The sequence below is a fragment of the Agelaius tricolor genome, unplaced genomic scaffold (assembly GCF_023055355.1).
Source record: "Agelaius tricolor isolate 1412-34295 unplaced genomic scaffold, bAgeTri1.0.p SCAF_40, whole genome shotgun sequence".
NCBI lineage: Eukaryota > Metazoa > Chordata > Aves > Passeriformes > Icteridae > Agelaius > Agelaius tricolor.
This window is the reverse complement of record NW_027269300.1, coordinates 558,985-579,808: the sequence shown is the minus strand read 5'-3', so window position 1 is coordinate 579,808 and position 20,824 is coordinate 558,985. Positions and strand designations below refer to the sequence as shown.

At 53.0% G+C, this 20,824-nt stretch overlaps 2 protein-coding genes and 1 long non-coding RNA gene across 3 annotated transcripts in view; 2 read left to right on the top strand and 1 right to left on the bottom strand.

Moving 5' to 3' along the window:
- The window catches only part of LOC139603606 (uncharacterized), a 45,565-nt gene extending 28,487 nt beyond the window's left edge, over positions 1–17,078 (top strand). Inside the window, exon 2 of the long non-coding RNA XR_011683760.1 lies at positions 16,997–17,078. This is a non-coding gene — a long non-coding RNA (uncharacterized lncRNA). The remainder of the gene's footprint in view (positions 1–16,996) is intronic.
- LOC139603621 (serine/threonine-protein kinase pim-1-like) lies at positions 1,450–3,534 on the top strand. Its single transcript, XM_071454511.1, has 5 exons — positions 1,450–1,989; positions 2,076–2,126; positions 2,356–2,725; positions 2,961–3,137; positions 3,404–3,534. Exons 1-5 carry the CDS (start codon positions 1,450–1,452, stop codon positions 3,532–3,534), a joined length of 1,269 nt encoding a protein of 422 aa, XP_071310612.1.
- Positions 17,079–18,962: 1,884 nt separating the features above from the next.
- LOC139603666 (olfactory receptor 14A16-like) lies at positions 18,963–19,895 on the bottom strand. Its single transcript, XM_071454556.1, has one exon. It carries the CDS (start codon positions 19,893–19,895, stop codon positions 18,963–18,965), a length of 933 nt encoding a protein of 310 aa, XP_071310657.1.
- Between the last annotated feature and the right edge of the window lie 929 nt (positions 19,896–20,824).

The window sequence follows — 20,824 nt, the reverse complement described above, 5'->3', positions numbered from 1 at the left end:
TTCATACGTGATGCATAAATTCCATTCAAATACAGGAAACTGTCTGGTCATCGTCAACTTCCTCCTCCAAATCCTAACAGTGCCTTCGAGGCGGGAAGAAGTTGGTTTCTTCTGATTAGAGGGCCATAAATTCTTCTTCGCTGAAAGATTTAGGTGTCCAGTGGCTGCTATCTCGCTGCGAGTCCTTTCTTTTTAAAAAAGTATCCTACATAGCATCGTTTCTATTTTAACAATTTTTATAACCTAAAACTATATTTAACACAGTACTTAAGAAAACTAATACAGCATTACTTTCTAACACAACACATAGAATATTCATTTTAATATTTGCGAAAAGGCAATCATAAAATACATGCATTTTTCACACTAGGAAGGAACTAAAAAGATTTGATGATCAAAATTGGTTAAAAAAAAGAGGAGGATTGTAATAAGTAGCAATACGTTTGTTCATTAATTAAATCAATAGCTAAATAATTATACAATATCAAAGCAATAACTAAATAGCTAAAACCGCTTGATTCTTAAATGTGCAGCCACATATGGTTGCTTGGCTTGCAGGAATCGTATAGTGCTTTGGGAATTCCATGGTAAAGATATACCTTATAAGGAAAAGTTCACCCAGCGGTCACAGAGGAAGGCTGTAACAACAATCCCTAAACTCGCAAGAATTGCTTAGGCTTGCAGGAATCGTATAGTGTTCTGAAAATTCCACTGTATACATGTGCCTTATAAGGAAAAGTTCACTCAGCGGTTAAAAGAGGAAGACTTGGAGCCTTCATCCCACGACCACCAGAAGGCAGAAAAAGACCCCCTAGCAACTGAACGAGCAAGTGCAAAAGACAGACCACGTCATCCCTGAACCCGGGAGAAGAAGGCAATAAAAGGCGAACCTTGGGGATAGGAACGGTGCGAGCCTAGAGGAGCAGAGACTCCCGGCCGCCCAGCGCTGAACTTTGCTTATCCTTGCTTGCATAATAATAATAATAATAATAATGATAATGATAATGATAATGATAATGATAATAAATAATAATTGTATTATCCTTAAATCCAGTGAACTCGTTTATCACACCCATGAAATGTTTCATCTCACGCAAAGAAGAAAGAAGCCACAAGCCAACACTCTTCTTTATCGCTACACTGTTTTCTTTGGTTACTTCTCTAATAGGAATGACTTTGGGGTGTGATTTGTTTGTTTCTCTCTCCTTCCCTGGGGCGCGCGGCGGCTCCTCCGTTGGGTTCGCGGGGCAACGGAGGAACGGCCGCGAGCTCCGGCGGCTCCGCAGCAGCAGCAGCAGCAGCAGCAGCAGCAGCAGCAGCAGCGCTTCTCTCGATCGGTTTTCCGCTCAACTTTTCCCTCGCTCCGCATCCCCTTCTCCCTCCCACTCACTGTATTCCCGTCCAGTGCCGGGCCGTGCCGTCCGTGTTCCGCCTCTCCCGGCCCGGCTGATGCCGCGTCCCGCAAGGCGCCCCGGGGCGGGGCCGCCCCGTGCCCGCCCCTGCCCGGCCCGCCGTGGTTCCGCCTCGGCCGGGCTCTCTCCGTACCGGCTGTGGCGCCGTTGGAAGAGCCGCTTGCTCTGGTGCTGGCGGAGCATCGCGGTCTTTTGGCTCGGCCTGGCGCGGGCTCTGGCCCAGCCCCGGCCGAGGCCCCGGCCCCGAACGAAGCCCCTGCCGCGGTTCCGCCCGCAGCCGCTCCGCTGCCGCCCGGCTCCCGCCCCGTGGCCGAGAGCGTGGCCGGCAGCTTCCCCGCTGCGAGCTCCGCCGCTCGCCAGCTCGGCCGCCGGCCCCGAGCCGCCGCAGCCCGGGGCGGCTCGGCAAGCAGCAGCGCGCCGGGCGCGCGGGTGCCCCGGGCAGAAGAGCGGCAGCGCGGTGCCGCCCGCACGGGCGGAGAAGCCTCCCCTGGAGCAGCTCTACCGGCAGGGCCCGCTGCTGGGCAGCGGCGGCTGCGGCAGCGTTTACTCCGGGACCCGGCTCGCCGACGGCGCCCCGGTAAGAGACGGGGCCGGCTCGGAGGGCGGCGGCGGGCGGCGGGCGGCAGGCGATGAGCTCAGCCCAACGCTTGCCTTGGCTCGCAGGTGGCCATCAAGCGAGTGTCCCGGGAGCGCATCTCGGAGTGGGCGCGGCTGGTGAGTGAGCGGGGCCAGCGGGAGGAGCCGGCGGGGCGGGCCGGGCGGGGCTGAGGCGAGGCCCGGCAGGGCGGCAGCCGGAACGCTGCGAGGGCAGCGAGCGTGGAGTGAGCGGGGGCCGCGCAGCGCCCCGGGCCGGGCCATGGCGAGCCGCGGCGGGGCCGGGCAGGGGCTGCCCGAGGCGCAGCGCAGCATCGGCCCCGCTGACGGCATCGCGGTCCCCCCGCAGCGCAACGGCGCCCTTGTGCCCCTGGAGCTGGCGCTGCTGTGGATGGTGTCGCGGCCTGGCTTCCGCGGCGTCGTGCGGCTCCTGGACTGGTTCGAGGTGCCCGAGGGCTTCGCGCTGGTCATGGAGCGTCCGCAGCGCTGTCAGGACCTCTGGTACTTCCTGCACCAGCGGCGCTTCCTGACGGAGCCCGTGGCGCGGGGGCTGTTCCGCCAGGTGCTGGAGGCCGTGCGGCACTGCAGCAGCCGCGGCGTCCTGCACCGCCACATCAAGGCCGAGAACGTCCTCGTCGACCTGGCCACGGGCGAGGCCAAGCTCATCGACTTCGGCCGCGGCGCGATCCTCCAGGACACGATCTACACCCGGATGTCAGGTGAGCCCAAGCCGGGGCCCAGCCGGGCAGCTGAGTTCCCCGCTTTGCTGGCAGAGGGGGAAGAGGGGGGAAGGAAGGAGGGGGAATCCTTCTTCAGCCAGCTGCAGCCAAGTTGCTTTTTGGCAGGGCAGGGGCTGGCTGCTGTGGAACGGGAGCTGGCTGGGAGGGAGGGAGGGAGGGAAGGAGGGTGGGAGGGAGCAGCATGGGCCTGATGAGCTGCGCCCGTGTCCCATAGGAACGCCGGAGTACAGCCCACCGGAGTGGATCCTCTTTGGCTGCTACCATGGCCAGCCAGCCACTATCTGGTCCCTGGGCATCCTGCTCTATGAGCTGGTCTGCGGGCACCTTCCTTTCCGCACCAACGAGGACATCGTCCGGGGCCAGCTCGTCTTCCCACCCCGGGTGTCTCAAGGTGGGGATGCGCCTTCGAGGCACGAGGGGAAGAACGGGGTTGGGAGGGGCAGCTGGCACATAAGCATCCTGCTCTTGCAGCTGGTGAGGAGGTGGATCTCCTGGGCTTAGCTGGAGGAGGTGGCACCAGTGCCTCTGTGCTGGTGTCCTCCGCAAGAGAGGATCAATAGGAAGCTTTTGGGTGCAGCTCTGAGCACTGCTGGTGTTGCCTGGGCACTGTGGAATGTGGGAGAGCATGGACAGGATCCTTCTGGTTTCTCTCCACAGAGTGCCAGCACCTCATCAGGTGGTGTTTATCCATGGAGCCCACACACAGGCCATGCTTGGAGGACCTTTTTGAGCATTCTTGGCTGCAGGAGCCCTGCCTGGCCCAGGAGACAGCAGAGATGCATCCCTGAGCACAGTAGGATCCAGGAGCCCAGCAAGCAGCAGCGGCACGCGTCTCGTGGCGCTGGAAGAAAACCCCGGAGCATTTCCCTGCGGCCGCGGTGCGGAGGAGAGAGCGCAGCCGAGGAGATGCTGCTTCCACTGGTCCCCACGAGCTGTGGAGGGAGCGGCTCCGTGCTGCCCATCCTATTGGAGAAGTGGTGGCAGTGCAGTGAAGGTGACACGGATTGGGACAGAGGAAACATCCCCCTGCAGCTCAATGGCACCGTGATGTCCCCGCAAGCCGAGGCACAGCTGGCGTGTTCTTCTGGAGCACGACGTGGAGCTGGGAACACCATCCTGGAGCTGGCCGCTGGCGGGGCAGAGCCAATTGGTTTTGGCTGCGGCCCCTGCCTGAAGGACACGCTCTGCACTCCGATGAAATCAAGATGAGTCCCCAGCTGGCGCAGGGGCGGGGGGATGCTGGTGCTTCCAGGCACGGCAGGGCTCGGCCTGGCCACGTGCCGGAGGTTCCCCGCTCGGCGGCGCTGGGGAATATTAATTTTTCTGCCAGCCGCTGAGCTGCTTTTTGGCGGGACAGAGGACGGATGTTGTGGAAGGGGAGCCGGCTCCTGGCCTTGCTGACAGCTTCTGCCAGCCAGCCTGGCACGGGCTGAGGCGGGGGCAGCCAGCCTGACAAAAGCATCCATCCATGTGGATGGGGGGCGGCAGAGGGGGGGACGGGTTCTGGAGCCATGCCCCAGCTGGTCTGCTCTGCAGGCCCTTGAGGAAGGGGTGCGTTTACAGGCAGGAAAAGTGGGGATTTTCCCCACCCCTGGACAGGTTTAATTCTCACATGGAGTGGTCAGACCCTCCTCAGGCCTGTGAAACGGTGACAGGGTTTGTGCTTTTTCTTGTTTCCAGGTCTTGTTTTGAATTGATTTTCATGCATTTGTTCTTTTGTTTTCCCAGGAGGATTACACCTGGTGCCCAGACCAGACAGGGAAGCGCCTGCAGCGTCCGTGGAGCGCGTCCAGTGCCAGCGCTGCCCCAGGGGCCATGGTCTGCAGGGACAGCCCCTTCCAGAAGGACGAGGACCTGGTTTGGGATCGGCTCCTCTCCTGGCAGCAGCTCTCCAGAGGTGGGCACCCAGCTCCACAGCTCGGCTGGCAGAAGGGCTCCAGGCAGACGGCAGCGGGCACACGGGCATCCCGCTCTTGCAGCTGCTGAGGAGGTTGCTGTGCCATGATTAAGCAGAGGAGGTGGAATGTGGCCTGCCACGCTGCCCTTCTCTAAAAACAGAGAATGGGTCGGGAGGTTTGGGCTCTGAGCAGAGCCAGCAGCCTGGCCCGGGCACAGGCCATGGCGGGACAGGGGGACAGGAGCCTGCTGCCACTGACCGTGGCTCTCTGGTTTCTCTCCGCAGGCTGCCAGCACCTCATGCCATGGGAATGGCACCGCTCGGCCTGCCAGCCTGGGAGGGCTGGAGGGCAGCCAGTGTTCATTTGCTGGCAAAATAAATTTGTTTGGGTTTTTTTTTGTCATTGTCATCATCAGAGCGTTTCTTTCCTCATTTTCCAAGCTTTTGGCCTCCCTTTCTCCAGGGTAATCTTTTTGTGTCCTTCCTCAGCCTCTTGATGGCATTTGGCAGGGGGGGATTAAGCAATGTGAAAAATTCAACAACAGCTCCTGTTGCCAACTGCAGCAGCTCCTTCAAGAGCCCCTTCCAGTGAGGTCTGCATGTGCCTTGCAAAAGGAAGTGCTTTGCAGCCATGGGGTTGTCGCCCTGCTGCAAAAGCTGGGAGGAACTCAGAAATGGCAAAATGCCAATTTGGCTCAACCACCACCCAGGTTCTTCAGCTTTTCCCTCTGTTCCGTGATAGGCAGGCAGGGCTGGACTCCAGGAAGGTTCAAGTTCTTGGTGCTCCCTGGCATCAAAGTGATCAAGTAAACTCTTGCATGCAGGGACTGCAACAGGGCTACTTGTCAGAACCCAGGAAATGCCTCTGGCTGCCCTGGAGGACTCGAGCCCCTGTCCAGGGGGCTCAGAGACCTTGGCAGAGAGCCCAAGACCCCTGTGCCTTTGATTTAGCCCTTGGAAAAAACAATTACCAACCTTATATGAAGAATTGTGAGCCATAAAAGTTTAAGTAGAATGATAGTGAATTTATCACAGGGTGAAAAATAGATTTTTGGGGTTTCTAGAATGGGGATTCAGGGGGCAAGATGGAGCAATCAGGCCATGTCCAGCCTTTCTCCTTCTTCTTCTTGGCCTCCATCTTCTGCTGTGATGTTGGCACTTTTAGATTGGTCTAGAGTAGAAGCTCACTGTCTAACATAGGAATAGGTATTGTAAAATAATTGTAAATATCATACATGTAGTTTTTAGTATAAAAAGATAACACCGCCTTGGGGCAGGCAGAATGCCTCTGACTGTCTTGCTGAGCAGACCTCGTCAGGACAGGAGAAAGAATTTTATAGATAAGATACAAGAAACAACCTTGAGACCAAGAACGGAAGAGCTCTGACTCCTTCTTCGAGCGCCGGGCTGGGAAAAGAGACTTTCTAACGTATATCAGGGTCACTCTGACCAGCTAGAGATCCCGAGATCTCCTAAGAAATATTTTTTGGGTCCTTTTAAATGTTGTTATTTTCTTATATATGTTCAGCTGTTCTAAGAAGTTACTTGCAAGGTCTCTAGGAGAAGATTTTTTATTAAATAAAGAAGGGGGAGTTGTGGGGGCCAGAGATCCAGCCAGAGAAGAGCTTGCTGTGCTCCCCTGGAGGGCCAACTCCTGACCCACTGACTTTGTAGTTTGGGTGAGCAAATATGACCCCCAGCTGCCTTTGCAACTTTATGTTGATCCCCCAGTACTCATTGGTCCTTCCCTTTGTGTTCTGCCCCTGAGCCCTTATCCCATTGGTTACCAGTTTTGTCCCGCCCCTTGCCTTCCCTATATAATCCCATTTTTCCCTGGTTCTGAGAGTTTTTGTTCCTGGCTCCCTATGCAGAGTGCCCTGCTCTTAATAAAGGCTTCTTGTCTGTGGAATGCCATGCAGAGCTCCAGCCTTTTTTCTCCATGTCACCTGAAGAAGGAAGCTGAACATCACACGCTGGTCTGGGAGGAGGATGTGCCTGTGCCCCTGAGCTGTCCTTCTTAGGAGGCTCTTCAGGAAGGTTGTGGCACCCTTGCCACGGCCACCCTGCCGCCACAGCAAGCAAGAGCCTCAGCAATGCCCTTGTTCCTAGAGGCTGCTCTTGTTCACTTGCTACTGATGAGTAATTTGGGATCACAGCCACCAGGACAGTCCTGGGAGCCCTGGAAGTTTCCTGCTGAAATACTCAGCATCAGTCAATTAACAATACAGAGTGCAATACACATACTCCAGCCACATGGCTCTGTCCCATCAGCTTCTCCGTGACTGGATGTGACATGTTTGGGGATTTCTGCTCTTTGGGCATTTGTTTCCTCTTGCATTTCATTGGATTGAGGCAGCTGTTGCATATAGGTTTTATGGGCAATTTTTTTTCCTCCATAGGGAGAGTAGAAAAGAATACAGGGAGAGTAGAATAGAATACAGCAGCATGCTTAGTTGGTTTATTAAAATCAATGAGTTAGAAAGTAGTAAGCAGCTATGGAACTGAGGAAAAGGGAATATTAATAGACTATGATAAAACACTCCACAGAAAACACAATTATGCTAAAGAGTATCCTTCTCCTTTTGCAGAAAGGCCCCTCACCGAGGACATAACCAGGGTGGGACAGAAAGCTGCATCAAGAGCTTGTGGGGGGAAAGGGAGTTCTTTGTGTTGTAATGCCTATGGAAATTCTGTGCAGTGACAGAGCTCTTGTAAGAGCTGTAAATTGGTACAATGCCTTCAGGCCTAAATTCAAGCTAGAAGCATGCTCCCAGAGCAGCAACCTTTCTGTCACTGCTCTTGGACTGCAGCTTCAGAAACAGGCAAAACAGACCTCAGCTTAGAAAATCTAAAAGCTCCTTTTCGGTTCCTTGATCAGATTCAGGATATACTAGATTGCCAAGCAGTATGGATTCTATCTGCCACCTGTATGCCAGTTGTCTTCTGTTAATTGGGCAGTCTTCCTTATCTCTTCCACAGCCAATCCTCCCTCCAGGGGAGACATCTGCTGATAATGGGCTATTGAATGTCACTGCATGGCTGATAAGAACTACAGCATCCCATTGGGAGATGCTCCGCCCAGAGGGAGGAGCCAAGCATTCCTACCCGGATATAATCTTGAAATTCTGGAACACCAGCACAGCTTCTCCACTGGATTTCCCAGAGGAACAGCAGCTGCCTCTTCCACTGGATCTTCAGAGGAAGACTACACCTTTCTACAGGATCCCTGCTCCAACAGAACCACCCCTGACACTCCAGGAGGGCTGCAGCCACAATTCCAATTGGACTGCTACCAACACCCTGACCCACAGGGTGTCAGGTTGTATTCTGACTCTGTCAGTGCTGTTTTGGTTTACTGCATTCTTTATTTTATCTTTTTATTTTCTTCCGTAATAAAGAACTGTTATTCCTGCTCCCATATTTTTACCTGAGAGCCCCTCTTAATTTAAAATTCATAACAATTCAGAAGGAAGGGATTTACATTTTTCCATTTCAAGAAAGGCTCCTGCCTTCCTTAGCAAACACCTGTCTTTCCAAACCAAGACAGAAGAGCCACCTGTGTTATACATGTAAATACTTAACACGAAAAAAGCAAGAGCCTCAAAAAGGCAAAACTGCTTGGTAATTTGTAGAAAGTAACTTTGATCAAAATCAAAATGTGTTAATAGATTGGTCTGAAGATGACATTCACAATTTTCCTGGTGATATTGTGCACTGTACTGTAACAGTGGATAGTAACTGGACATAGCCAGTAGGATAACTGGATATGCTTTTCAAACTTAGTATTCATTGAATTATTCATTGAATTCTCATCCTTCTGTACACTTCAGCTCTGCTGTAACCTTCAGAGACATTTTTTCACAAGCTTCTAACAAGTTACTCTGGATCCATAATTCCTGAGACCAAAGGGAGCCCAAATGCCAAGTGGGATTACTCTTTCTCAAAGCTTGGAGTCACACAGAATGAAGCAGTACTTAAATCATCGTGTGCATCCCATACACATAACAGTCCAGTTACTGACCATCTGCAATAATTTTTTGACTTTTGCTACAAATTACCTTCAAGAGTAAGCTACAAATAATATCTTGAACCTGTTTAAATTCAGGGGTGGCATTACAATTGCCCTAAAAAATTCTAAGGGCACCTAGTGCTGTTGCAGTAATACAAGAGAACTGTAAGTGTGTATTACTAGTTGTTATTCATATTAGGTAAAAGCAAGAAACAAGTCATGGAGAGTTGAAATGATGGAGTTGGGACAGTGTAGCCAGTCTGCTTTTTGTGAGAGATGCTCTTAAGCAGTGGCAGTAGTAATGTACTCATCTCCTGTAACTTTGCTCCTTGTGATCTACTATCCACCTCTGCAATTTTTTCTGCTCTTTTTTTTTTCTTTATTTCTTCAGCTGAGTACCAAAAGGAAACACAGAACTGCAATGTTGCTACCAAAATAATAGATCTTTTTTTCAAACTAAAAAATACCCAGAGCTTTTAGGAAACACAACAGAAGTGTTGCAAAGTATAAACAATACAAGATATTGAACAGTATTTTGACATTATACTACATCAGCCAAAGAAATGGATAGTAGAGCTTGAGGAACAAGGATGGAAATGAAGTTTTGTTAAAAGGGCTTTTTTTGGTCTCTATGTGGCAACTGTCATCAACCTGATGTAAATACTTCACAATCTCTTTAAATTTTCCTAAGTTGTATTCTTTTGCAATCAGGTATGATTTTTTAAATTTCTCCTGCACCCATAACTGAATGATCTGAGCACAATCTCCAAACAAGACAAATGGTAAAGTAGCAAAGGGCTGCCATGACTGAGCAGCCAACAGGATAAGCCACACTGGCATCTCTTGGCTTTGCCAAATCCTCTGTGAGTGCTTTCCTTTCTTTTCCTCTTTGGTTTAAAATGCAACACATTTTCATTCCTTCTGATGACTCACCCGTGAAAGAAAAAGGCAGTAGCTGTTTTTGGCAGGATAAGTTGCCTTTGCAAATCGGCTCACCCTGTTGGCAGCAGAACTGCATTTTTTCTTATCAAAGCTGCTCATCAGCTTGAGTGGGGAGAAGGCGCAAAAGGATGAGAGAGGCTGGTGCAGCTCTGATGGTGTGAGGATCCAATGGTGCAAAGAGCTGGAAGGTGAAATCCCTTTTCTTGAGTTCAGGGTCATTAGGCAAAGGGAGGGTGTGCCTGAGAGCTCAGTTCTGTCAGCCATATTCACCTAGTAAAAGGTTTTTTTCCTGCACCTGTGTGTGTGGCCAATGCCAAGGGATGGCAGCTCTTTCTGTTGTGGGGGCATTGCAGCCTCCAACTGCAGCCTATGCAACCTGAGCTGCATTGAAATGTGTTCTCCAGGGCTCCGTTTTGGGGCTGGTTCTGGTTAACATCTTTATTGATGATCTGGAGGAGGGCATTGAGAGCACCCTCAGTAAATTTGCAGATGCCCAGTTGGGTGGGAGTGTGGATCTGCTGGAGGACGGGAAGGCTCTGCAGTGAGACTTGGACAGACTCGATCAATGGGCCAAGGACAGGGGCGTGAGGTTCCACAAGGCCAAGTGGCACATCCTGCAGGTCACCAGCCGCCTCAGGGTGAGCCAAAGTGTGCCCAAGGGGGCAAGAGGCCAATGGCACCTGGCCTGGATCAGCAGCAGTGTGGGCAGCAGGAGCAGGCAGCGCCTGCCCCTCTGTGCTGGGCACTGCTGAGGCCACACCTCGAGTGCTGTGTCCAGCTCTGGGCCCCTCGGGAAAAAGGACATTGAGGGGCTGAGTGTGGCCAGAGAAGGGCAGCAAGGCTCACAAAGGCTCTAGAAAACATGGCCCATGAGGAGTAGCTGAGGGAGCTGGGTTTTTTCAGTCTGGAGAAGAGGCTCAGGAGGGACCTCACCGCTCTCTCCAACTCCCTGGCAGGAGCGTGCACTGAGGGGGGCTGTTCTCTTCTGCTGGGCCTGCACTGAGAACCAGAGGAAGTGGCCTCACCTTGAGAGGAAATTCAGGTTAGATTTTAGAAAAAAAATTCACTGTTCAGGTGTTCAGGCCTGGGAATAGGTTGACCAGAGAGGTGGTGTGAAACACAAAGCTGTGTTTCGTGTCAGGTACAGACAGGTGACGTGTGTATTTGTGACTGCGAAATGTGTGGACCCCAACAATGGGAGAGCTCTGAATTCTAATAATAACTGAGGAAAATAAAGCATGGGAAAAGGCCTTTGAACCTATCTTTTGTTTGCAATTAACCCTGGTTGATTTAGGAGCATTGGAATTAAGGTGTTAAGGATGTTGCTTTTTGCTTGCAGTTAATCCACAAAGAGCTCTGCAATAATAACCTTTTGAAGTATAATTTTAGAATATTGCTTGTATCCTTGAAACTATAGCTTTGGAATATATATAAAGGAAATATGCTTATCTCATGCCTTATGGAAGCAGAGAACAACAGCTTGAGAAAGGAAGATGAACATCACCTCAAGGATTTATGGTTTTGACCAAAGGGAAGCTGGACATCACTGTTGTTAGATTTATAATCTCTGCAATTAAAAGGTGGACCCACATCTGGGGAGCTGGACTCCACCAGATGGGATTCATCTTTCTTCTTTCGGAAACTGGACCGTCACCATCTGGGATCCTCCTTTTGAGATACATCCTGAGAAACTAAGATCACAATAGTGTATAGAACTGTGATGGAATAATTTGGAATAAAAATTGCTGATGAGTAAAAAATTGGAAATAGAAACTGCTGAAAAAGCTGAGTACCCCTATAAATACCTGTAACCCTCAACTATCGGTGTACAGTTGGAGGGAAAACTTCCCCCACTGTACCCAGCGCTGTATTGCTCATACTTTACCATATTAAAGAATAAATTGATTGATGCTTGAATATTGGCCTAGTCAAGCTTCTTATTCATAACAGTAACTAGTAATATTTGTAGTACTTTTCGTGCCATTTTTATAATATTTTTCTCTGAGAGTGTCAAGGTGGGGGGGCACTTTGGGGGCCGTGGAGACATTTCTGGGGCACATTTGGGGCAGTTTTGGGTCTGGGGAGGGAATTCAGAGAGAACTTGAAGGTCTGGAGGACACTTGGGGGAGCCGGGTGAGCACTTGGACGGGGCACTCAGGGATTCTGAGGGACAGTTCAGGGTCCGGGGCAGCACTTGGGGGTCCAGGGGGCCCTTGGAGGTCAGGGAGGGGAATTCGGCGCCCTTCGGGGTCCGGGCGGGCCCTTGGGGGGCTCTGACAGGGTTCTCTGGGGCCCGGGGGGGTGACTGGACTTGTAGGCGCGGGTATCATACGGTTTAACAGGGCTGCGGAGCATCACGGGAGTTCGAGGCGCAGCTGCAATGGCTCTCGGAGGCGCTCGGGGCATGACGGGAGATGAAGTCCTGTTTGGAATAGCGCTTTCCTGCGCCGCGGAGCATGATGGGAGCTGTAGTCCCGGAAGTGGTTGGAACGCGGTGTTTGGGGGTCCGGGAAGGCTCTTGGGGGACACTTTTGCGTCCGAGCCGCGAGTTGAGGTCCTCGGGGGGAGCGGAAACGCTTCAGGAGCCCTTGCGGGGAGCTCAGGGAGCTCCAACTGGGCTCTTTAGGGCGCCGGGCAGGGCAGGAGTTTTAGGCGCGGGACTGTGTTCTGAGGGGCTCTGGGGCGGCGGGGAATAAGAGGAGATGAATTTCCAGAAGTGGCTGTACCGGGCATCTGTGGGGTTGGGAGCACTCAGGGGGTCCGGGGACGCTTTTGAGGTGTCCCGAATGGGCGCTGAGGGGGCACTGAGGGATCCTGGAGGGTATGGGGAATACTTATGGGACAGATGGGGGGGGATCCGGGGTTCTGTGGAGCGCGGGACATGACGGGCATTGTAGTCCTGGCTGCAAAGGGGCTGTATCCGGCCGCGGGGCATGACGGGAGTTGTAGGCAAAAAGAAAAGATGGCGGCCGTCTAGGCACCGCCCCCAGACCCAGATCGCTGGTGCTGATTGGCTGTGGTCGGTGATGGGCGGGAGCCTCTGCAAATGGGATGCGGTGAAGGTGGGAACAGCCAAATCACCCTCCTCCAGTCCCTCCCATTACAGCCCAGTTCATTCCCAGTACTGACCTGCATAAGCCCAGTAAAGCCCAGTTCATCCCAAGTCGAACCCAGTTCAAACCCAGTGCTCCTCCTATCCCTCCCAGTACAGCCCAGTCCCTCCCAATACACCCGAGTTCATTCCCAGTCATTCCCAGTTCCTCACAATGTCATCCACGGTATTTCCCAGTGTCCCCAGTCTTCTCTGCAATCACCCCAGTGTCCCCAGTTTGTCCCAGTATCCCCCAGTGTCAGTCCAAATATGTCCAGGGACTCCCAAAGCTTTCCCAGTGTTCCCCAGTATGTCCCAGTCCTCCCCAGTGTTTCCAAGGACAGTTTAATTTCTCACAGTGGCCATGGCAGCCAAACCCAGCAGTGGGGTCAGTGCAGTGCCCATGGCCACAGCCCCTTGCAGTGGCCCAGTGCAGCTTGGGCTGATGATCCACCCTCACAGCTGGCCCAGGGCAGCTCTGCAGTGGCTTTGGTGGCACCTGGGGCTGGCACACACCTTAGGAGTGTGTCTGTTTGCAGTGGGGAAACTCAGGAGTTTCAGATTGCTTCAAAAAACCCCAAAAAGGGAAAACCCCTCTTAGGCTGGGTGCAGCCAGCTCTCCAAGCACAGCAGGTCCCAGGGGAGTGAGGACAGACAGGATGGGGCTGGGCACTGTGGAGCAAGGTTGTCCACACTGGGTCAGAGCTCCAGGCACAGCTTCTGTGAGCAGTCCAGAGCTCCTGAGGAGAGACCCTGGGTCAATATCAATCACAGAATGCTGCAATTGTCTCTACTCTACAGAGAAATAAAATAAAATACATCCTTTAAAATAGGAATGTGCATGTTTTACAAGCAATTTGAAATCTTTATCCATAACTGCACTAGGAAAACTTTAATGACCCTCTCAGGGCTTTGATGTTGTTTACATCAGACTCATTTCCAAAAACTACTCAAGATCTCAAACTTAAATTTAAACTTCAAACTTTCTTGAAGTTTTAATGGGTCCCACAGAGGAACATGACTGGGAAAGTGTCCCCCGGTTCCAGGTAGAACAGAACCCTGGAGGCAGTGATGACAGCTGGGGACAAACAAGGCCAAGGTGTCTCTGGTGCTGAGCAAAGCTGGATGTGTTTGAGGAATGCCAAGGGCCAAGGCCTGAGCCCCAGGGCCTGGCCAGGCAGATGCTGTCCCTCCCTCCTTGCTCAGGGCTCTTGCCGGGATGGGCACTGGCATGTGGGGATGTGCAATGCCAAGGGCAGGAGCATGGGGCGGCCCCTGCCAGGCTGCTGAGCAGGGACAAGGAGGCCATGAGGCCCCAGGCCTGCAAGGGTCACTTGTCTCCTGCTTCTGCCTCAGGCCCAGGCCCAGCAGCCATGGCCAAAGTGCTGCCCAAGTTGGCTCTGGCAGGGCTGTCTTGCAGCTGCTGCCCATGCCTGTGCCCTGTGCAGCCCAGGCTGTCCTACGGTGTCCCTGCCCTGCGCCTCTGTCCCTGCAGGCTGTGGGCATCCCCCGGCTGCCCCACCTGGCTGGGCCCTTCCTTTGCTGACAGCTCTGCCTCCTGCCTGCCTCTGCCTGCCCACACAAAGCCTGGGGCTGATACCAAAAGGGTTCATTCCATTTTTACCCTGCCTGGGAACTTTCAGCAGGGGAACAAGGCATGCAGGGGCTGCTTTCCCAGCAAGGATGGTTGGAAGAGAAGAAGACGACATCTGGCTCAAGGGTGCAGGGATAGAGAAAACAAGGAGTGAATCTGGGAACTTGGCGTGGGTTTTATGGAAACGGATAAATTGTAATTTGCATTTAGTGACTGTATATAATCAACACAGTGGTAGAATCACATGTCCATGTAAGATTAGGAGTTATCTCTCACTAGACCTCAGGCCTGAATAAATGATACCCTCTGAAATAGCAAATGAGTGTTCAGGAGCCTTATTTTGATATTTCAGAGATTTGCCGCCAGCGGGGCCTCACAGAACCAAGGACTCAGCTGTGACACTGTGCAAACTCATGGAACAAAGGGTCCATTGTGACACCATGGAACCCCATGGAACCAAAATCCATTTTGGCACATTGGGGTCACATTGAACCAATGGTCCCTTGTGATACTGTGGATCCAAGGAGACCATTGTGACCCTGAGAAACCTCTTTGAAGCAAGGGGCCATTGTGACACTACAAGGACTCATGAACCAATGGCCAGGGGGCCGTGATGACATGTGGAGGCCTCGTTGGATCAAGGGGTTCTCCAGGGCCTCCTGGAACCAAGGAGACCCCTCTGACAGTGTGAGTCTCCATGGAACCAAGGGTCCATTGTGATACTGGGGCACCAAGGAGACCCCTGTGACACTGCAAGGCCTCAAGGGAGCAAGGGACCATTGTGACACTCTGGAGCCCCACGGAAACAAGGGGCCAGTGTGACACATCTGGGCCTGATGGAACCAAGGATCCAATATGACCCCACCACTGGGACCCTGCAGGGCCCCATGGATCCAAGGGAACAGGGAACAGGTCTGGGTGGCTTGGCCTGACTGGTCACACTGCCCTGGACACGTCGAGGATCTCTTCTCGTGTACCCCTGAAACCCTGGAGCTCTGAGCTGACTTTCAAATGGAAAAGAACTGCCCTTCTCATTCATGCATCCATGGCTAAAATGGGATTCCCCCTCCAAAATTCCCCATATCCAGGGATTGCTCCCACACAAAAGCTGCCATTACTAACAAGTCTGGCTGACCTTGTCTTCCTGAGAGCTGGGTCACACCTGCCTTCAAACACTGAGGCTCAGTGCTTTCCTTTCTTTGGAAAAGAACTGTCTCTCTTGCCCAGGTGACCATATCTGAATTTGGTATTTTTCCTCCAAAATTCCCTATATTCAAGGGTTTTTCCCAGACAAAAGCTGCCAGGACAGACAGGTCTGGCTGGCCTTGGCTTCTGGTGGTTGCCTGAATTCTGCCCTGAAACACTGGGGCTCTGCCCTTTCCCTCCTGAGGGAAAAGAACCATCCTTCTTCTCCAGGTGCCCATGGCTGAAATTGGGATTTCACCTCCGCAAGTCCTATATCCAATGATTGCTCCTACACAGAAGCTGCCATTACAGACAGGTCTGGCTGGCCTTGGCCTCCTGACAGCTGGTTCTCACCTGCCTTCCAAACACAGGGGCTTCATGCTTTCCTTTCTATGGAGAAGAATTGGCCTTCTCCTCCAGGCTGAAATTGGGTGAAAATGAGATTTAACATTCAAAATTTCCAATATCCAAGGGTTGCTACCAGACAAACCTGCCAGGACAGACAGACAGGCCTGACCTTGGCTTCTAGTGACTGCAGTTCATCAGCCCCTGAAATATTGGGGCTCCGTGGTTTCCTTCCTGTGGAGACCATGGTGGCACTGTGGGGCCCCATGGAACCATGGAGACCATTGTGGCACTGTGGGGCCTTCTGAAATGAAGGGGCCATTGTGGCACTGTGGGACCCCGTGGCACCAAGGCCATCGCTGTGGCTCTGTTGGGCCCAAAGGTCCCAAGGGCCCAGTGTGGAGCAGCAGGGCTTTGTGGAACCAAGAGGCCATTGCTGCATTTCAGGGCCTCGTGGAACCAAAGGGCCGTTGTGATCCTGCAGTGCACTGTGGATCCATGGAGAGCATTGTGGAATTGCAAGGCCCCATGGAATCATGGAGACCATTGTGGCACTGTGGGGCCCCAGGGAACCAAAGGGCCACTGTGACCCTGCAGGGCCTCATGGAAGCACGGGGCCATTGTGACACTGCAGAAGCAAGGAGAACATTGTGACCCTGCAGGGCCTCATGGAACCAAGGGGACATGGAACAGGTCTGGCTGGTTTGGCCTCCAAAGGGCCATCTGAGAGGTCCGGATGATCTTGGAATGTTGAGAGCTGCCTCTCATCAGCACCAGGAGAACTGGGGCTCTGTGCTTTCCTTCCTATGGAAAAGAACCATCCATCTTCCCAGGTGCCCTGAAGGATCACAATGGCCAAAATTGATACTCCCCCTAAAAAATTCCCAATATGCAAGGGTTCTCCCAGACAAAAGCTGCCAGGACAGAGAGCTCTGGCTGGCCTTGGCCTCTGGTGGTCAACTCTCATCTCAAGGAAGCCCTGAGGAATATCTTTTATTGCTGAGGAAAATCTCTTTATTGCTGAGGAAAGTATTTGAACAGGTTTGACTACTGGAACATCAATGAGTCTCTCATCCTCTGAAAAACTCAGATGCTCTCCGGATCATTTGTGTCTTTTTTTCCTCATTGTGTATTATGCATGAAATATTATTTTCAGTTACATAATTTTATTCTTCTCACTCTATCAGTGTTATCTGACACAAAACACCTCCTCTACATATGGATCCAGGTCCCCTGTATAAGCAAACACAAGAAAGAATGCAGCAGGAATGATTTGTCTCTGCTCCCATCTGTCCCATCTCCTCTGGAGCTGGAGGTGCAGCCCCAGCACTGGGCAGGGCTCAGGGCTCACAAGCTCAGCTCCCACCCAGAGAACTTGCAGACCCTGGGCTGCTCTTCTTGGCCCCTGCACGCTCAGCCAGGCTGAGATGGACACTGATGGTTTCTGGGCCAGGCTCTCTGAGCCCAGCCCAGCTCCCTGCAAGCTCTGCCAGCTGCCCTGAGCTCTGGGCAGCACCAAGGGCCTCTCTGAGCCCAGCCCAGCCCAGCCGGCTCTGGCCCCACAGCTCTGCTCAGGCCAGGCTGCTCTGGGCACTGCCCCACGGCCTCAGCCCCTGGCAAGGGCACAGCAGCAGCTGCAGCTGCCACAGGACTCAGCCCCACCATGGGGGAAGGTGCCTGGCCAAGGGAAAGGAGGCTCCCTGGCTGCCCTGCTCTCCTCTGCAGGAGATGCTGAGAGCTCTGCAGCCCCTGCTGCCATCCCATCTGCCCAGGGCAGCACCAGAGCCCCGGCCTTGGGGCCCTCAAGAGCTGCTCCTGCTCCAGGCCCAGGGCCCATCCCAAAGCTGGGGCAGCCACAAAGCTGTGCCCGTTTCTGTTCATTCCTGCTCTGATCAGGATGGATCCTCAGCACCTTGGAGTTTGGTGATGAACTTTACTTTTGCAGAGGCCTCTTCTTTCTTGACCTCTTCAGCTGAGAAATTCAGTGAGAAAAGCTCATAAACATTTGTTCAGAACACCCAAACAAGACAAGTCCATGAGAATAATTCAAGTCTTTGATTCTTCTGTGGTTAATTAGATTTCAGAAGTGTATTCAAAGATAATATATTTTATTGTAAAGAATTAGGAGACAATTGTTTTGTCCTTTAGTTTTCTTTTCTGTTTGTAGATATCAACAATCCGCAGTTGATTTTGATCCCAATAACCTCCTAATGCAATCTGAACAGATATGAAAATCAAGACCCTTCATGGCTGACAATCAATCAGACTTTGTCCCTACCACCACCCCACCATTTCCCCCATCCAACCCCTGGCACTGCTATGGATCAGGAATGGTGTGGCCAGCAGGAGCAGGGCAGGGATTCTTCCCCTGTACTCAGCATTGGTGAGGCCACACCTTGAGTGCTGTGTCCAGTTCGGGCCCCCAATTTAGGAAGGCCAGGGAGGGGTTGGAGTGTCCAGAGAATGGCAAAAAGGCTGGGGAGGGGTAGAATAGAATAGAAATCTGGTTTAAAGGACATGAAGGAGCTGCGGTTGTATAATCTGGAGGAGGCTCAGGGCAGACAATACTGTGTTAGGGTGCAGGTTAGTCAAAGGTTTGTCACAACAAAGCTGAGTGGTTTCCCTGCCATCCCCCCAGCCCTTGCTGGCCCCAGGGGCTGATGACATTTGTGCTCCCTCAGGTTCATGTCCCCACAGCAACAGCATGGGGGTGCTGGCCCTGCTGTGTGCAATGCAAACAGGGGCTGCTGAGCCCGTGCTGCCGTGTCTGTGCCTGCAAGGATGGGGCACCTGTGTGAGCTGGGGGAGAGGCCAGGGCTGCAGAGGGGGGATGTTGTTGGCAGCTGCATGAAGACGCTCTGGGACGCTGCCCTGGGCTGTGCAGCGCACTGGGCATGGATCAGCCCCTGCTCTGCTGCTCCTTCCCGTCTGCCCCAGGGCCCTTGCAGAGCCCCAGCCATGCTGTTTGCCCCCAGCCTGCCCACGGCCAGCCTGGGGCTGCTCACGGGGGTTTCTGTGCTGAGCATTGGCCTGGCTGTGTTCTTGAGAGAGCCTGGGCAAGAAGCCTGGAGCCCCCAGGCAAACCACCAAAACCAAGCAGAACTATCAAAGATTACTTTTATTACAAGTGATTTGCAAAAACTGGGCAGCACTTTAGTGTTTCTGATACCATCCAGTCATCAGTGTCCACACTGCAGCCTTGAGCTCCTGGTTCCTCAGGCTGTAGATGAGGGGGTTCAGGGCTGGAGGCACCACCGAGTACAGAACTGACAGGGCCAGATCCAGGGATGGGGAGGAGATGGAGTGGGGCTTCAGGTAGGCAAAAATGGCAGTGCTGAGAAACAGGGAGACCACGGTCAGGTGAGGGAGGCAGGTGGAAAAGGCTTTGTGCTGTCCCTGCTCAGAGGGGATCCTCAGCACAGCCCTGAAGATCTGCACATAGGAGAAAACCATGAACACAAAACAACCAAAACCTAAACATATAGCAAACAATGAAATCCAAATTTTTCTCAAGGTGAAGTGTGAGCAGGAGAGCTTGAGGATCTGGGGCTCCTCACAGAAGAACTGGCCCAGGGCATTGCCCTGGCACAGGGGCAGGGAAAATGTATTGGCTGTGTGCAGCAGAGCATTGAGAAAGCCACTGGCCCAGGCAGCTGCTGCCATGTGGGCACAAGCTCTGCTGCCCAGGAGGGTCCCATAGTGCAGGGGTTTGCAGATGGACACGTAGCGGTCGTAGCACATGATGGTCAGCAGGGAAAACTCTGCTGACATAAAGAAAAGAAAAAAGAAAAACTGTGCAGCACATCCTGAGTAGGAGATGGTGCTGGTGTCCCAGAGGGAATTGTGCATGGCTTTGGGGACAGTGGTGCAGATGGAGCCCAGGTCGCTGAGGGCCAGGTTGAGCAGGAAGAAGAACATGGGCGTGTGCAGGTGGTGGCCGCAGGCTACGGCGCTGATGATGAGGCCGTTGCCCAGGAGGGCAGCCAGGGAGATGCCCAGCAAGAGGCAGAAGTGCAGGAGCTGCAGCTGCCGCGTGTCTGCCAATGCCAGCAGGAGGAAGTGCCTGATGGAGCTGCTGTTGGACATTCCTTCACTCTGGGCATGGTGGACTGTTGAAAGAAGGCATTGACAATCTCTTTGAGTTAATCCTATGGGGTTATTTTAGGAATTCCCTCAAAACTACTTCTCTACCTGTGGGGCCACTTCACTCAACATTTTTATTTTTGAGCATGGGTTGGTGCTGCTGAATTACTGCCTCATCTTCAGCATTGCTCTCAGCCTGAACCCCAGGGAAGCCCAGAGGGAAAACAGGGCACCTTGTGCCCCAGTGCAGTCAGAACTACTGGAACCACACAGGTGCCATTTGATCATTACAGCTCCCTCTAGTTCAGCATGATTGAAATTAAAATGTGCTTGAAAAATAAAGTGGAGATTTTAAAGACTAGATTTCAAAAGTCAGTTTCTCTAAGCCCTTCTCTCTTTCCCTGTGCAGCTGGACAGGATGGGATACCAAGGGTTGCTCTGGCCCTCTGCTGCCTGGAGTTGTGCCTGCTGGGAGCTGTTTCTTTCTATCCAAGCCTTGTCCCTGCCAGTGCTGCCAAAGCCCAGCCCAGCCCTGGGGGCTCAGCTCTGCCCTGCAGACCCCTCCCAGCACAGGGCACTGCCCAGGGGCATCTCCCTGGCAGCAGGGCCTTAAGGGCAGGCCAGACAAACAGAGATGCTGCAAGCCAAGGTGCTGCTGCTGCTGTCTGTAGGGAGAGGAGGCTGAGCAGGAACATTCTGAGGGAGATCTGAGGCCCATCTGCTGATGCCCAGGGTGACAGTGCAGGAGGCTCAGTGACGCAGCCAAAGCTGACAGCCCCTTTCCCTTCCCTTTAGGAGAAAGCTGAGAGCAGCCCTGGCCATGCAGCACCATCTCCAGAGCAGGAGGAATCTGCCCTGATGGGGGGGGCTCCTTGCACCTGGAACTTCTCCCCTGCAGCGTCCATGGGGAGCTGCCAGGCAGGCTGAGAGCT

Excerpts from the sequence above, each read along its gene's own strand:
- LOC139603666 (XM_071454556.1), bottom strand. The coding sequence starts at position 19,895 with ATGTCCAACAGCAGCTCCATCAGGCACTTCCTCCTGCTGGCATTGGCA.
- LOC139603621 (XM_071454511.1), top strand. The coding sequence starts at position 1,450 with ATGCCGCGTCCCGCAAGGCGCCCCGGGGCGGGGCCGCCCCGTGCCCGC. Across the intron at positions 2,127-2,355 it reads TCTCGGAGTGGGCGCGGCTG|CGCAACGGCGCCCTTGTGCC; the intron begins GTGAGTGAGCGG and ends GTCCCCCCGCAG. Across the intron at positions 3,138-3,403 it reads CCCACCCCGGGTGTCTCAAG|AGTGCCAGCACCTCATCAGG; the intron begins GTGGGGATGCGC and ends TTCTCTCCACAG.